The sequence below is a fragment of the Tamandua tetradactyla genome, chromosome 23, assembly GCF_023851605.1.
Source record: "Tamandua tetradactyla isolate mTamTet1 chromosome 23, mTamTet1.pri, whole genome shotgun sequence".
Classification (NCBI taxonomy): domain Eukaryota; kingdom Metazoa; phylum Chordata; class Mammalia; order Pilosa; family Myrmecophagidae; genus Tamandua; species Tamandua tetradactyla.
In genome coordinates, this window is record NC_135349.1 from 33406481 (window position 1) to 33422949 (window position 16469).

Sequence of the window (16469 nt, forward strand, 5' to 3'; positions counted from 1 at the left end):
TTATGGTGTGATAGCTGCACAGATATATATATATTAGCCAAAACTTATCGAACTGGGCAATTCAGGTGTAGAGTCGGGTTTAAAAGCACTGGAACAAAAAAAAGGAAAAAAAGAAAAACAACCTCCAGAACATACTTGGGCCAGATGTGGGGCTGGGGTGGGATTGGGGTGGAGTATTCTGCAGCTTGCAGTCTTGTCCCCTTCTCTAGCTTGTCCGCAAGTGCATCAGCACACCTACTCCTCTAGAGGGTTCTGGGGTCAGCTCAGCTGAGGCCTATACGGCCTGCAGGTGTTGGGGCAAGGCCCCAACACATGGCCAGGTTCAGCCCTATGGCAGGATTCCAGGCCAGCAGGCAGGCAGATGGCCTGCACTTCCTCGTGTTGGTGAGGCTGCTGGTGGTGAACACCTTCCTTGCTTTCAATTACTGGAGCATCTCCTCTGGCCACTTTCTACTTCAGGAGGTGACCAAGTTGCAGGGCCAGGTCCAGGGCACTGAAATAGCCCATCAGTGCCTAGAGAAGTGCAATTGGTCAGATCTCCTGCTCTTGATGGACTTGCACAAGAAGCAGATCGACCAGGAGGTCGATTATGGTTGCCTCAGCAGCCAGCTGAGAGCTTGAGAAGGCCTGGGGAAGAGATGAAAGGATGACAGGGACCTCTAATACAATGTGGAACAGAAGCAGTGAGATTAGATATCCTTGGAGAAGAATTGACAAAATTCAGCACCCGTCAAGATAAAGCTCTCAGCAAACTAGGAATACAAGGAAACTTCCTCAAATTGATAAATGAATGGGTCTTCTGGGTAAAATGGCAGAATAGGGACTCCTGCACCAAAACTACTATTAAACAGGCAGGAACCATTTGAAGCAACTATTTTGAAACTCAAGGTCATAAGAATGCTGTACAGCATCCAGGGAATACTGGGAGGAAGAGCCTGATAAATTAAGGTAAAGAACTGTAAATTGTTCTCTGCACTGTGGCTAATGGTGCCCACTACCCACTCTCATAGCAGGCTGCCACAGGGTCCAGTTCCTGGCTATCTGCTGCTGACAGAAAGGGACACAAAATTCCTCTTTCTCAAGAAGAGGGGTGGGCATGGACAATCACTGATTACAGCTTTGGATTAGGGAATTCAGAACAGGGTGCCAATTTCAACCTGTGCTGGACAGAGGTGGAGGTGGTGAAAATTTAAAGATGCAGGACTTCCTCAGGGCTATGGGGCAAAGTTCCTTAGGTCTGCATTTGCTGGCCAGGGAAACTCAGCTTTGGCGCGCCATTAAAGAAGTTTTGGTGCCCTTTCTGACAACCCTCATCCCTGCCCCACACACACATACACAGGGCATGTTGCAGTCAGTCTGCACGCCCTTTGTGGGTACCAGGCTTTGTTTTGGCTGGGAAAGACTGAATTGGGAAAGTCCTCCCAGGGGTGACCCTCCTACCAGAACTTGCCCTCCAGGCAAAAACAGCATGAGACAATGAAAGGACTGTAAAAACTTATAGAGGTTGACAGCCTGGGATGGAAGGCCTGCTGACTTCAGATATCTGGGAAAGGGAGGTTTGTCCCCTGGGAAAGAGGGGATGACCAAACACAGGGGAACTCCGAAAACACTAACAAGTAAAAGCCCAGGACAAGACAGAGTAAGTCAGGGAAACCCCTGCACAGTGCATTCACTTTGGACAGATCTTCCTGATAGGAGGGCTGAAGCTCAAGAAAATTTCTGTCTTTTTACCAGCTGGTTACAAAACTAAGAAACATGTCTCAGGGGGTAAATCCCAGAGTTAACACTTTAAAATATTAAAATGTACAGTGCGCAGCAAAAGAGTACAAGACAAAGAAAAAGGAAATAATGACTCAGCCAAAGGAAGAAGATAAAAATCCAGAAAACACCCACAAAGATGAGAAAGTGAACATACCAAACAAAGCCTTTAAAAAAGCGACCTTAATAATGCTTAAGGAAGTGAAAGAAAGTAGAGAAAGAAGAACCGGATATCTGGAAAACAATAAATGAACAATATGAGAGTGTAATAAAAGAGTTAGAAATTTTAAAAAGAAACCAAACAGAACTACTGAAGCTGAAGATCACATTAACTGAAATGAAAAATGCCGAGGAGGGTTTCAGGAGCAGAATGGAGCTGGCAGAAGAATCAGTGAACCTGAAAACAAGACAACTGAAATGAGTCAGGCTAAGGAGCAGAAAGAAAAATGAAATATTTACAAGCAAAAATAGTCTAAGACAGCTATGGGACACCATCAAACACACTAATGATATACATTATGGGAGTCCCAGAAGAACAAAGAGAGAAGGGGGCAGAAGGAATAGTCAAGGAAATAATGACACAGAACTTCCTAAACTTAGCAAAAGACATGAATATGTACATCCAGGAAGCTCAGGAAACACTAAAAAAGGTTAAACATGAGGAAAAATATACCCCGTCATATACTGATTATGTTACCTACAGCAAACAGACAAGGATAGAGTTCTGAAAGCTGAAAGAGAAAAGCAACATGTCACATCAAGGGAAACCCAACAAGATTGACAATTTCTCATCAGAAACCATAGACATAAGAGGGCAGCACATTGAAAAATCTTAAAGTGTTAAAGGAAAACAACTGCTAGCCAAGAATGTTGTATTCAGCAAGACTCTCTTTCAAAAATGAAGGGGAAATGGATGGGGTGGACCGAAGGGTACAATGACTGAGTAGCCAAAAGACCAACTGTGATATGTGTGTATGTACATGGGAATACTGTGCGGCTATGAAAAGGAATAATGTCGTGAGGTGGGCAACCAACTGAATGAACTTTGGGTACAATGTGTTGTGCAAAATAAGCCAGAAACAAAAGAACAAATATGTTATGGTCTCTTTCAGAAAACACTTATAAGAAAATTGGAGTCTTGATTGTAAGCTCTTATAGCAACCATACTTAGTTTGAAGTTGTAAGTGTATTTCTAGATTCTGAGACACAAAGTTATATGTATATAAGCTGGTATTTCCCTGAAACTTTGAGTATCTCAGTGACACCTAAGACTCAGAGCTGGAGCTCAGCAACTCTGAAAGTCAATACCGCTATATACAATAACAGTTAAAGTAACCAAAAGAGATCAGGCTTCAACTGGAGATAAAATAAAGCCCATCTGGTTGGAACTAAGGAAAACTAGAATACAGTGTGAAAGATGATAGCGTACATACTCAAGAGCTTCATCAATCATAAGAGGCCAGAGGAAAAGAGGTTTATTGGGTCTAGAATGTAAATTTTCTGTAACACAATCTGAATTAACCTATCTGGAAAGCTCATTTAAACAATCCAAACATAAGGAGACCAAAATGGGAATGAGACTTGTAATTCTGTATAGCTCAATAATACCTGAAAAATTCCAGACAATGGTGAGCTGGTAATTAAAAAGTATTGGTAGAGTCCCTTGAGGGACTGGAGGAAAAATATGGAACTGTTACACTTTCCCATCTGGGACAGCCCTAGTGTTCTCTTAAGCAGCAGGGACTCCCAAGGAAATAGGCCAGGCTCTTGATTTTGAGGCTTGCCCTTATGAAACTTATTTCTGTAGTGGAGAAGCTAAGACTACCTATAATCTCGCCTAAGAGTTGCTTCCAGGAAAACCTCTTTTGTTGCTCAGATGTGGCCATTCTCTCTCCAAGTCCAACTGCAAGGAAAATCATTACCCTCCCCACTACGGGGGCATGATATAAGGGGTGAAATTCTCCCTGACAACGTGGGACATGATTCGCAGGGATAAGCCTGGCCCTGGCATCATGGGATTAACAATGCCTTCCTGACTAAAAAGGGGAAAAGAAATATAACAAAATAAGGTATCAGTGGCTGAGAGTTCAAATAGTTGAGAGGCTACTGTGGAGACTACTTTCATGCAAGCTTAAGCTAGATATTGCTAAGTGCCACCATTTACCAAAACCAAACCAACATCATTTCTATTAACCCTCCAGAACACGCAGGGCTCCATTTGAGCCCTACAAAAGTTACACGCATTAAGTTTACTTTTCAGACACCTAAAACTTTCAGATGGTTCCTAGGCCAGATAAATCTTAAAACCAGAAGGGGTAGTTTCTCCTACATCAATCAGCTCTTGTCGATATACCTTTACAACATGAAAAAAGTTAGAATGGGTACAATCCAAATATCCCCAAAGATTGGGAGAAGGATCATAGGAGAAGGAGGAGTTATAGCACAGAAGTTAGGATTTAACAAATGAGTATGACTGCTTAATTATTATGTTGATATTTCTGTTTAGTCTCCAGTGTCCTGGAGCAGCTAGAAGGAAAACCCTGAAATTGTGGAACTGTAAACCATACCAAATTTTGAAATCTGTTCTATAACTACTTGTTAAATGTACTTTGAAATTTAGTGTTTCATATATATGTTATATTTCAAAATGTACAAATGTTAAAAAAAAATGAGGAAGAGAGTAAGACATACTCAGATAAACAAAAACTGAGGGTGTTCATCAGCAGTAGATCTGCCCTACAAGAAATGCTAAAGTTCTTTAGACTGAAACAAAAAGACACCAGACAGTGGTTCAAAGCCGCATAAAGAAATATAAAGACCTGCAGTAAAAGGTTAAACTATAGAACAATATATCATATCATATGGTAGACACACATCATTTAAAGGAGCAACTAGCTGGGCTTTGTCACGAATTTCTTCAACAAGAAGACAGCTTCAGGACTAAAGGAAGAACAATACCTCTGTGAAAATGTTAAAATGTTAGAATATAAGAGTTTTCAGTGGGCATAACAGATATAGGAATTAGGAACATGGCATGAAGAAAATATTAAAAAGTTAGCAGATCAGCTTTTGCAGGAACAGAAGACCAAGCTCATGTCGACCTTGTAAATTACTCTGAAGAAGGTATCGGTAAACTAGAGCCCACTAGAAAAGTCCAGTCTACTGCCTGTTTTTGGACTGCCGACAAGCTAAAAATGGTTTCTACATGTTTAAATAGTTGAAAAGAATCAAAAAGAACAAAAGCATTCTGTGAAATGTGAAAATTATAAGAGATTCAAATTTCAGTGACCATAAATTAAATTCTGTTAGAACTTAGCCATACTAATTTGTTTAGTACTTTCATGTTGCAAAGGCAGAGAAGCTGTCTTAAGACCAGAGAAGACTGAGGAAACCTGAGAATTAGATGCAGTGCTATATCCTGGAGTGAATCCTGGAATAGAAAAGGACTTAATGTCAAAACTGGTAAAATATGAATAAAGAGAAGGGTTCAGTTAATAATAATGTACTAATAATGTTGGTTTCTTAAGTTTGACTAATGTACCAAAAGATGTCAGCATTAGGGAAACTGGGCAGGGAGTGCAAATAAACTTGCCGTATGACCTTCACAACTTCTCTGAAAATCTAAAATATTTCAGAATATTGTTTAAAAAAAAAACTTCAATTGTACACTGAAAACGGGCACATTTTACTGTATGCAAATTATACCTCAATAAAATTGATTTTAAACAGTTCGATAGTAAATATTAAACAAAATAGAAAAAAAAGGAAGAGAATCACCCCAAAGAGAGGTATGGAAAGATCAAAGGTGATGGTGGAATTATACACAGAAGACAGGACTTAACAAATGAATATGAATGCTGAATCATTAAATTGATATCTCTTTTAGTATCCAGCATTTTAGAGCAGCTAGAAGTAAAAACATAAAATTGTGAAATTGTAGCCCATATCAAAGTCTGAAATTCGTTTTATGACTAACTGTGGTACTGTGCTTTGAAATTTACAGCTTTTTTTTTATATATGTTGTTCACAAAAAAAGAAGGGAAAAAAAAGTTGATTGTGATGATAAAAAAGTATTTAAGGCCTCTAGCCTTCTATATTCTGGAGCAGCTAGAAGGAAAAATATGACAGGATAGCATGGCAGTCCATGACAAACTCTGGGATAGGTCCTGTAACCACTTTTTGAAGAGTGCTTTGAAAACTATTGCTTTTTTATTTCTTTGCTTTATATATATATGTTATACCATATAACAAAAAAAAGTTAAAAAAAAAAAAAGGAAGAGAATCAATATAACTCAGTCATTGTTTGGATGGTAGGGGTAAGAGAAAGACAGTCTAGGATGGGATGAGGTGCTTTAGGAATGAGACGATAAATTCAATTTTTAAATGTTGGGTTTGAGATATCTGTGGGATGACCAAAAGGCAGCTGTAAATAACAGTGTGGGGCCCAGGGCAGAGGGTCAGGCCAAAGAGGTAGATAGAACACGGGGCATACAGGTGAATTTAGATAAAGTAGCCTAAACTCTAGGTTCAGAGAGGATACTAAAAAAAAGAATGGGCTCGTATGTGGAAGAGCTTGCCAATCTGACCTGTACATGCTTGGTTTATAAAACCTCTAGTGGTAAAAAAGAAACTTGCATGTAAAAAGAAACTTTCACATCTGCTACTGATTGTAAAGTATTATAGTTTCTCTTGGTTTTCAAAAGCTATCTTCAAGCTTAAAAAGATGTCTACTTCTAATATATATTTCTTTCATTTATGTGCCATCTATAATGAGAAAAACAACTTTCTTTTCTTCTGAAAGAAAACAGAATTCCAAGAGCTCTGGGTGGTTGGTGACTTCTTGAAAATAAATATTGCAATCTTAATTTAGAAATAAAGAAAATCCATATAGTAAATCCCTCGGTCAGCCTAAATTACACTCCAACCAAAGAAAACAAACACATAAAAAAGAAAAGAGTTCCAAAATGAAAAAATATACATATATAAGAAATAAATCGAATCCCCTGATACTGTGTCAAACCTTAGGGATATCCAAATCAATAGGCCATGCCCTCGATCATGAGGCTTACTCTTATGAAGCTTATGTAGGTTGCGGAGAAGCTCAGACTACCTACAGGCATGCCTAAGAGTTACTTCTGGAGGATCTATGTTGTTGCTCAGATGTGGCCTCAGTCTCTCTAAGCCCAACTCCGCAAGTGAAATCACTGCCCTTCCCGTTATGTGGGGCATGACATCCAGGGGTGAAAGTCTCCCTGGCAACTTGGGAGAGGACTCCCAAGGATGAAGCCAGACTTGGCATCATGGGATCAACAATTACATTCTGACCAAAAAGGGGAAAAGAAGTGTAATGAATAAAGTATCCGTGGCAGAGAGAGTTCAAATAGAGTAGAGAAGGCTACTCTGGAGGTTGCTCTTAAGCAAGCTTTAGGTAGACCTTGCTACCTATCATAACCTGCCAACCCCCAATCAGGACCATTCCAGCCAATCCTAAAGAACATCTAGGGTAATATATAAGATTCCACAAGGGTTCCAGGCACTAGAGTAACTTTCCAGAAACCTACAACCTCCAGATGGGTCCCTGGTCCAGATAAGTCCTGAAACCTAGAGGGTCCAGCCTCTCCAGAACATCAGATAGTTTCAACTCCCTACCCCATATTAGTGACAGACCCTTCCAATAGCAAAAATTTAGAACTGCCATAGCCCAAACAACCCCAAAGAGAGGTATGGAGAGATCAAAGGTGATAGTGGAACTACACAGAAGATAGGACTTAACAAATGAATATGAATGCTGAATCATTCAATTGATACCTCTTTTAGTCGCCAGTATTTTAGAGCAGCTAGAAGTAAAAAACTAAAATCGTGAAATCATAACTCAGTCAAAGTCTGAAATATATTCTACAACTAATTGTCATGCTATGTTTTGAAATTTATAGCTTTTTTGTATATATGTTATTGTTCACAAAAAAAGAAGGAAAAAAAGTCAATTGTGATGATAAAAAAGTATTTAAGCTCTCTAGGCTCTTATATTCTGGAGCAGGTAGAATGAATATGAGAGGATTGTATGGTAGTCCATGACAAACTCTGGGAGCTATCTTGTAACCGCTTTTTGAAGACTGCTTTGAAAACTAATGTTTTTTATTTCTTTGCTTTGTATATATATTATAGTATACAATAAAAAAAAGTTAAAAATAAATCAAATCACAACTTGCCAGAGACATTTAAAAAAAGGGACTCGAATTCTGGTTTCCTATCTTACAAGGTGTGGCGCTAAGGAAAAGTCAGATTCAAAATGGAAGCAACAGAGCATTAAAATGAAAGGAAGTGCCTCACAAGGCCCTTACAAGAAAGAAAATAATACCAAGGCAGAAAGAGTTCTAACAGTTCACTGAATTCAACAACGGAAAAGATAGAGGTGGCAAATTGGATGTCTAAGCACTGAATGTGCAAATGTTTTGTTTGGTCCATGCAGCATTCTTTATCATTTAAGTTAGAGGCCATTATTTGAAATGGGGTATTTGCATTATGAAAATCTAGATTTCAGTTTCTTTTGAAAAAATCAGAAGCTCTGAATAAATAGGGCTATATTCCCACACAGCAGCAATCAGCTTGAGCTTAAATATTCATTTACTAGGTCCCACTACCCTTTATTGCTCTTTACTCATTTCATCCCCAACTAATCCTGCATGCACTGGGACCCCTTATGTAAGAGTTCAGGAAAACAGACATAACAATGTCTGGCTAGAAACAGTTATGGATTGTTCAAAATAGCAAAGACTGGAAACAACATAACTATCCATCAGTAAGAGAGTAGGTAAGTGAAATTATATAACCCTGAAAATACACAAACCACAGCCACATGCAAAAAACATGGATGGGGCAGGGTGGGCCACGGTGGCTCAGCAGGTAAGAATGCTTGCCTGCCACACCAGAGGACCCGGGTTCGATTCCCGGTGCCTGCGCATGTAAAAAAAAAAAAACATGGATGAATCTTAGAAACATGGAGCTGAGAACTACGGTACTTAGTAAGTATAATGTTAATTGTTTCCTATTATTATTATACTATTATACTAACTGGGTGAAAAAAATAAAACTGAACAATATGCTATAAATTATTCAGGGATACTTATGTACGTAGTAAGCTTTTTTCAAAAAGAAGTAAATTAATTTAATTATAAAACACAAAATTCATGATAGTAGTTTCCTCATGGAGGGAGACAGAAGAAAAAGATAATGGAGTAGCACAAAGGTAGCATTGTATTATTATATATTGTTCCAGTTCTTCAGTCACATGGTGAGTTCCCAAGTGTTGATTTAAGTTTTATGCTTCATAACTTATATATACTCTTTAGTGTGCACCAATTTTTTTTCAAACAAAACACCTTTTAAAAGCGAAGGAGAATTGGAAGAGTACAACAATAAACAGGAGACACAGTAACATTTGATCTACTCCTACTAACATGATACTTAGTGGAAAGAAAGCAAAGGTATGCTTCTTTGAGGTGGTTTTGTCCCTTACCTTGCCATTGAGAACAATGTTCTGACTTCCACACAGTACTGACTGTCGACTAACTTTGTTCCCAGATGCCTGAAAGGAAACAGCAGAAAGGTGGGTGAGCCATTTGAGTGGGTACTGGGCTGCTGGATTCCACCAAGAAAGCTAATACTGGAGAAAAAAGAACTTGAAATGGGATGTAGTCTACAAGCATATTAAAAAGTAAGGATGGATTAGGAGATTAAGGACCCAAAGAATGGATAAAGAAATTGGATGTGGTGGTCCATAGTTTAGTGGCAACAGTGAGACACGTTAGATTTCAAAATAAGAGGTCTATACTTCGGTTCTGCAATCCTAAAATGAGGATAACGACTGTACCGATAACACAGAGTTGTGAGAATTCACCGACAAACAAAACAACCTAACGTATAGCATCTACTGTTTCAAGCACTTTAACAAATATCATTTACTGACTATAAATAATCTAATATTCCTTAGCACACTGTAATTAAGAAACGCTAGCTTTAAAAAATCGGTTAAAGGGCCCAAAGCCTGGAGCTGTCAATTAACATTAGGATAGCTGGGTCTTGGTCCTGCTTTTTGGGAGACACTTTATCTCTAGGGAGAAATCAGGAATAAAGACAAAAAAGAGTAAACTGGCTACGCAAGGAATAAATAACGAAGCCAGACCAATCGCGAAGCGTCACTAGGTAATCACTAATTGACAAAGGGACTCTGGGTGTGGCTGGGACAGATTGGGGACGCAGGCAGACTTGGAAACACAGGGGAAGACAGATGTCTGGGCACGCGCACCGTTTCGATGTACTCGGACTTGTTGTACAGCAGCTCGCCCAACTCCATCGCCGCCGCCGCGGTAGCCTCCTTTCTCCAGCCTCGGCTTCTATCAAAAGGTGTCGGGAAGGTATTCCGGCTACTTCCGGTTGCTCCTCCACTTCCGCTCTCGGCTTCTTGCCACTTTCACAGCTCGGCTCTCCTCTACGCTGCCCCGCTCTATTGCTCGGCAGTCGCCGGCTGCGCGTGCGCCGACCGAGCAGCCGCTGTAATTGGTTGGGGAGGATAGCGCGTCCGGCTGATGAATCGCCGCCTTTGTGGGTTCTGCGCCTGTGATTCTTCCTGGGGCGCCTTTGGGTTCCGGGGCTATCCGGCGTGTTCGTGTCCGCAGGCCCGGGGTCGGTGACGGCTGCTTTTTTCTTTCGGCCCCCGGCGGAATGGACGAGCTGTCCAGGAAGCCCCTCAGCTGTGAGGAGAAGGAAAAGGTGCCGGGAGCGCGGGAAGGGCTAACGCGGGACTCTGAACCACCCCCACCCCCTCCCCAGTCCCGGACTTTTAAGTCTTACCTTTGTTTAGTCGATCGTCCGAGTTGAGGAACAGGGGGAAAAGTGTAGAGAAGAGCGATGTGGTGACGTTTAAAACAAATTTTTGTTGCAACAATATTGCATGAATATAAAATGTGAAACTTCATAAATAAAGCTAAAGTTCCCCCCTCCTCCCTGTACACACACGCAGTCAATCTTGGTTCCACCTTCCACAGAGGTAAATCTAACAGTAATGGTACTTCCATATCTTCTCGTAGTTGTGTGTTGGTGGTGGTTGTGTTCCCGAACACCCCCGCCCGCCCCCCCAAAGAATATGTACTTTTTGGAGAAAGTCATAAATGGTTTGAGTTGTATGGTTCGGCAACTTCTGTTTTTCTCAGACGCTACTTCTTATGCTTATACCTGGAGTCCATGTATTACATCGTATTAATGCATGTATATGTGCTTTGTTTTTTGCAGTTCTGTATATTATGGAAATGCCATCGTTCCTTTAGATATTACTCTGCTGAGAGACTTTAAGGTCATTTCGTGCTTTTTTTTTTTTTTTTTTCTGTTACGTGGGCAGGCACCGGGAATCGAACCTGGGTACTCTGGCATAGCAGGCAAGCATTCTCGCCTGCTGAGCCACCGTGGCCCGCCCATTTCGAGCTTTTTGCTTCTGCAAACGGTGCTGTCCTAAACATTCTCATGCTTCCTTGTGCTTATGCAGTTAATGTTATGCGGGGTATATTTTGTGCTCCCTGTGCCAGGCAGTGTACTAAGCTCATCAATCCTCTTATCATGGCTTACCTTCTTGTCCAGGTGAGGCAGATCATTTACAAAGAAACAAGATAATTCCAGATATTGATAAGGTCAGTGATAACAGGGCTAGCATAGACGTTAAGAACAGATTCTAGAGCCTGACTACACAGTTTTGAGTCCTGTGATTTATTAGCTGTGAACTTAGACAAATTGCTTAATTTCTCTGTTTCCATTTCCTTATCTCTAAGATGGGGATAAACAAACGCTTGTTGGTAGCATTGTTTTGAGGATTAAATGAAGTCAGTAAAGTCCCTGGCACAATTTTGGCACATTGTTGCGTCAGCTTTTATTTTTGCTTTTTAATTGAGAATGAGTAGGGGCAGAAATAGATATTAGTAAGATACCAATAAATGTTATGGTAACTGGAAACAAGAGTACTATGGATACTGAGGAAAATTAAGTAACTTGCTCAGACTCACACAGTTAACAACTTGCCTAGTAACATATTTTGCAAGTGGTAGGTCTTTTCTTTCTTTTTTTAAGGTTAGGTACTGAGTATAGAAATCCTGATGATATTTTATTGACCAAAGGACTACTTCCTCCAAAAGGGACTCTTGGTTCCTAGGAAAAAGGAAAAGTAAAATGGGGGAGGAGTGCCTTTACTGCTGAGAGAGAATCCTTTGAACCACTGGAGCCAGAAGCACAAAGAGAATCTAAACTTTCAGAGAATAGAAATTAATTGAACTCAACCTAGTTCATTTATTTATTTAATAAATAGATGTTAGCTGCCTACTGTGTGGCTGGCTGGGACTTCGGCCAATGAAAACTCCAACTTCACTTGTCTCTTGTGGTCCTCAAATACACCTAGCCATTCCACCATGGAGTCATATGTGGTTCACTCTTCTTCCCAAAGTCAACTCATTCTAACTTCAGGACTAAGCTCAAATGGGAATTCTCAGAAGTGTTTTCCTGGCCAACGTATATGTACAGTGGTCTACTCCCATTTCTTATGTAGGGGTCCTGCTGAGCACTGCGTGCTCATGTCTGATGTTTACTGTATCCCTTCCCTCTGACTTTATCTTTCCTCTAGCCCAATAATGTTTGGTGTCTTTCTTCTTCCAGTTGAAAGAAAAACTAGCATTCTTGAAAAGGGAATATAGCAAGACATTGGCCCGCCTTCAGGTAAGTGAATCGTATTGTTTTCTCAAATTGGAGTGCTGTAATACAGACAGTATAGAAATGATTCTCCGTACTAGAAGAACTTTACAGGAAACTCTATTCCTTTTTCTTAAATTTGTTCCTTGCTTTTGTTTTCGGTAGCGTGCCCAAAGAGCTGAGAAGGTTAAGAATTCTATTAAGAAAGCAATAGAACAAGATTGCTTCCTTCAGCAGGAAATTTCACCACAACTAAACCACTCAGGTAATGCTAGCTCATTCACTCATACTTCCCTTATTATTCATTTCCCAGATATACTTGGCTGTGACTCTTTTCCCCAGAGCTAGAAAATAAGGACTAGCAATATATTTTTTAATTAAGATATAATTCATATACCATAAAATTCACTCTTTTAAAGTTTTTATTATACACATGAGTTTTTATTATATTACAAAACTCATGAGATTGAACGACTACTGCCACTGTAATTTCAGAACGTTTTCATTACTTTAGAAATAAACACCTGTACCCATTAGCCGTACTCGCCATTCTCTTCTGCCCCCAACTCCTAACAATCACTGATCTACTTTCTGTCTCTATCCATTTGCCTATTCTGAATATTTATTATGAATGGAATCATATAAGTTATTTTGTGTCTAATTTCTTTCACTTAATGTTTTCAAAGTTCATCCATGTTGTAACATATATCAGTACTTTTTGTGGCTGAATGATATTCCTTTGAATGGATATGCCACATTTATTTATCCATACATCAGTTGATGCACATTTGGGTGTTTCCACTTTTGCCTGGTATGAATAATACTGCTATTAACATTCATGTACAAGTTTTGAATTGATAAAGTTTTTAGATTTCTTGGGTATAGACACAGAAGTGGAATTGCTGGTGATACAGTAACTCTATGTTTAGAGACACTGTCAACTTTTTTCAAAGTGGCTAAACTATTTCACATCCCTAACAATGTTTGCAGTTTCTGTTTTCTCCACATTCTCACCAATAGTTGTTATTTTCTGGCTTAATGTTTTTAACTTTTTTTATTATAGCCATCCTTATAGATGTGAAGAGGTAGCTTATTTTTGGTTTTGATTTGCATTTCCTTAATAATGAATGATGTTGAGCATGTTTTCATGTCCTTATTTATTATTTGTATATCTTCTTTGGAAAAATATCTATTCAAATTGTTCCAGACCAGCACAACCCAAAGACCAAAGAACATGCCGGACAGAAAGTTAGCCATGAGTTTTAATTACGGACTTATGGACAGGAGAATAATTCTTCCCACTGGCAGTATACTGGGAAATGGAAGTCTGCACTCTGCCCAAAACCAATAGAGAAGTGTGCCAGCGGGTAAATCTTATAAAGTTCAGCAAACATTTATGAGGTTTGGTTGCAGTGGACTCTCACAAATTTGGCAGAGTTCCACGAGAGGTGGTTACTGACAGTGATTATGGGAGGGGAGTTTTATGTTCTTTGACCTTTAACATCTGTCTGGGTCATGTAAACGGCTAAATAACTTGCTCTCAAAATGGAGGACAGGGCAGGGCCCAGGCCCTGGGCCTTTTTAAAATTAGTCTCCTTGTCTTTTTATTGTCAAGTGTACAGGTTCCTCATATATTCTGGACGATTGTACCCTTTTCAGATATATGATCTACAAATATATTCTCCCATTCTCTCAGCAATAGACTTATTTTTTTTTAATTAAAGAAGTTGTAGATTTACAGAGAAATCCTGCACAAAATACAGAGTTCACCTATGCCACCCTACTATTTACACTTTTCATTAGTGTAGTGCATTAGTTGCAATTCACAGAAGAACATTTTTATAATTGTACCATTAAATACAGCCCATCATTCCTTACAGGGTTCACTGTGTTTTACAGTTCTATAGATTTCTTAAGACATTTTTTATTATGAGATATATATACAAAAACAATAAATTTCAAAGTACATTGTTACAAGTAATTATAGAACAGATTTCAGAGTTTGGTATGGATTACTGTTTCACAATTTGAAGTTTTTCCTTCTAGCTGCTCCAAGACATTGTAGAGTAAAAGAAATATCAATACAATGTGTATTAGCTAGGGTGAGCAGAATCAGCCTGAAATATCTGTAGATACAAAATGTATAAAAGTGCCTCACATAACCATGGGAATTTAGAGTTCAAAATCTGTAGGGCAGGCTGTGAAGCTAATGACTCTGATGAAGGGTCTGGATGAACACAGGAGAGGCTTACCAGCCAAAGCAGGAAAAGAGCCTGTCTCTTCTGAATCCTCCTTAAAAGCCTTCCAGTAATTAGATTAAGTGTCACTCATTGCAGAATACACTCCCCTTAAGCTGATTACAAATGCAGCAGCTGTGGATACAGCCAATGTGATCGTGATTTAATTCTATGAAATGTCCTCATAGCAACAGACAGGCCAGCACTTGCCCAACCAGAAAAACAGACACCAGCCAAATCGACACATGAACCTGACCATGACACAATGATTCAGAAGTCATACTTATTTGTTAAATCCTATATTCTCTGTTATAATTTTTTTATTGAGAAAAAGCTTCACACATACTTTCTATACATGGTACATAATCAGTGGCTCACAATATCATCACATAGTTGTCTATTCATCACCATGATCATTTTTTAGAACAATTGCATCACTTCAGAAAAGGAAAAAGTAAAAAAGAAAACACATATATACCATATACCTTACCCCTCCCTCATTGACCTCTAGTGTTTCATCTATCCAATTTATTTTTCTCTTTTTCCACCATTATTTATTCATTTATTCAATTTTATCTATATTTTTTACTCATGTATCCATACCCTGGATATAAGGAGCATCAGACACAAGGATCTCACAATCACACAATCATACTGTAAACGTTTTATCTATATACAATCATCTTCAAGAATCTAGGCTACTGGAATACAGCTCACAGTTTCAGGTACTTCCCTCTAGCCACTCTAATATGCCATAAACCAAAAAGGGATATCTATATAATGTATAAGAATAACCTCCAGGATAACCTCTCGACTCTGTTTGAAATCTCTCAGCCACTGAAACCCTGAACTGTTTTTTATGTGCATTCATGGTTACCAGCCTTGGTTGACCCTTCCTCATCCTTTAGGTCACAGCTCAAGTGTCATCTCCTCAGGGAAGCACTTCCTGATATTCCTAACAAGGTCAAATACCCCACATTTGCATCATCATAGCACCAGATACCTTTCTACTGTGGTAACTCCACAGTGGTGACTTTACATTTATTTATATGGTGCCAAGACCTCAGATTTTGTGTCCAAATCACTAGCTGTGTGACTTTGTGCACATTACTTATCTGTGCCCCCATTCCTTCCTCCATTAAGTGGGGATAATAATATAAACCTATTCTACATGGTTGTTGTTAGGATCAAATGCGTTCATAATATGTAGAGCATTAAAAGTAGTGCCTGACATGCGGGGAGAGCTGTATGTGTTAGCTGTGACTAGAATAATAATTATTCCCCATTGGAATTTATAAGGCCCCAAAGGAAGTGAGGGTCATTATCTGCCCTGTTTGTGTATTCCACACCTGTACATGCCTGCACTTGTGCTCTTCAGTGACTACCTATTGAACAGAGTGGCATCTCAGTGATGTTCCTGGTAAAAGGTGAAGGATGGGTTCCGGCCTTGCAAAAATAACTTAGGTTTCTATTTTGGGTTTGCTAAAGCTGCAATATGCCAGAAATGGACTGGATTTTAACCATAGGGGTTTATTAGCTTATAAATATAAAGTTCTAAGGCTAAGAAAATGTCCAAATTAAGACATCAAGAGGAAGATACTGTCTTTGAAGAAAGGCTGCTGGCATCCAGGATTCCTCTGTCAGATAGCATCTGCTGGTCCTTTGCTCCTAGGTTTTGTTGCCTTCAGGTCCTGGATCCAACAGCATCCTCTCTGAGGTTCTGTGGCTTCTCTCTTAGCATCTTGGGGG

The 16469-nt window shown here is 39.4% G+C and overlaps 2 protein-coding genes across 9 annotated transcripts in view; one reads left to right on the top strand and one right to left on the bottom strand.

The window, feature by feature from the left end:
• DCTN5 (dynactin subunit 5) overlaps window positions 1-10270 on the bottom strand; it is a 37802-nt gene extending 27532 nt beyond the window's left edge. For 2 of the 4 annotated variants that reach the window (XM_077141540.1, XM_077141541.1), the window contains exons 1-2: window positions 10064-10270; window positions 9275-9343 (exon numbers count right to left, since the gene is read on the bottom strand). In XM_077141540.1, coding sequence (XP_076997655.1) covers window positions 9275-9343; window positions 10064-10111 — 117 coding nt within the window. In that variant the 5' untranslated portion in view covers window positions 10112-10270. The remainder of the gene's footprint in view (window positions 1-9274; window positions 9344-10063) is intronic. The other 2 variants (XM_077141539.1, XM_077141543.1) reach the window with 1 other exon arrangement.
• Window positions 10271-10310: 40 nt separating this feature from the next.
• Window positions 10311-16469, top strand: part of PALB2 (partner and localizer of BRCA2) — a 41711-nt gene continuing 35552 nt past the window's right edge. For all 5 annotated transcript variants that reach the window (XM_077141526.1, XM_077141527.1, XM_077141529.1 and 2 more), the window contains exons 1-3: window positions 10311-10527; window positions 12451-12510; window positions 12649-12748. In XM_077141526.1, coding sequence (XP_076997641.1) covers window positions 10480-10527; window positions 12451-12510; window positions 12649-12748 — 208 coding nt within the window. In that variant the 5' untranslated portion in view covers window positions 10311-10479. The remainder of the gene's footprint in view (window positions 10528-12450; window positions 12511-12648; window positions 12749-16469) is intronic.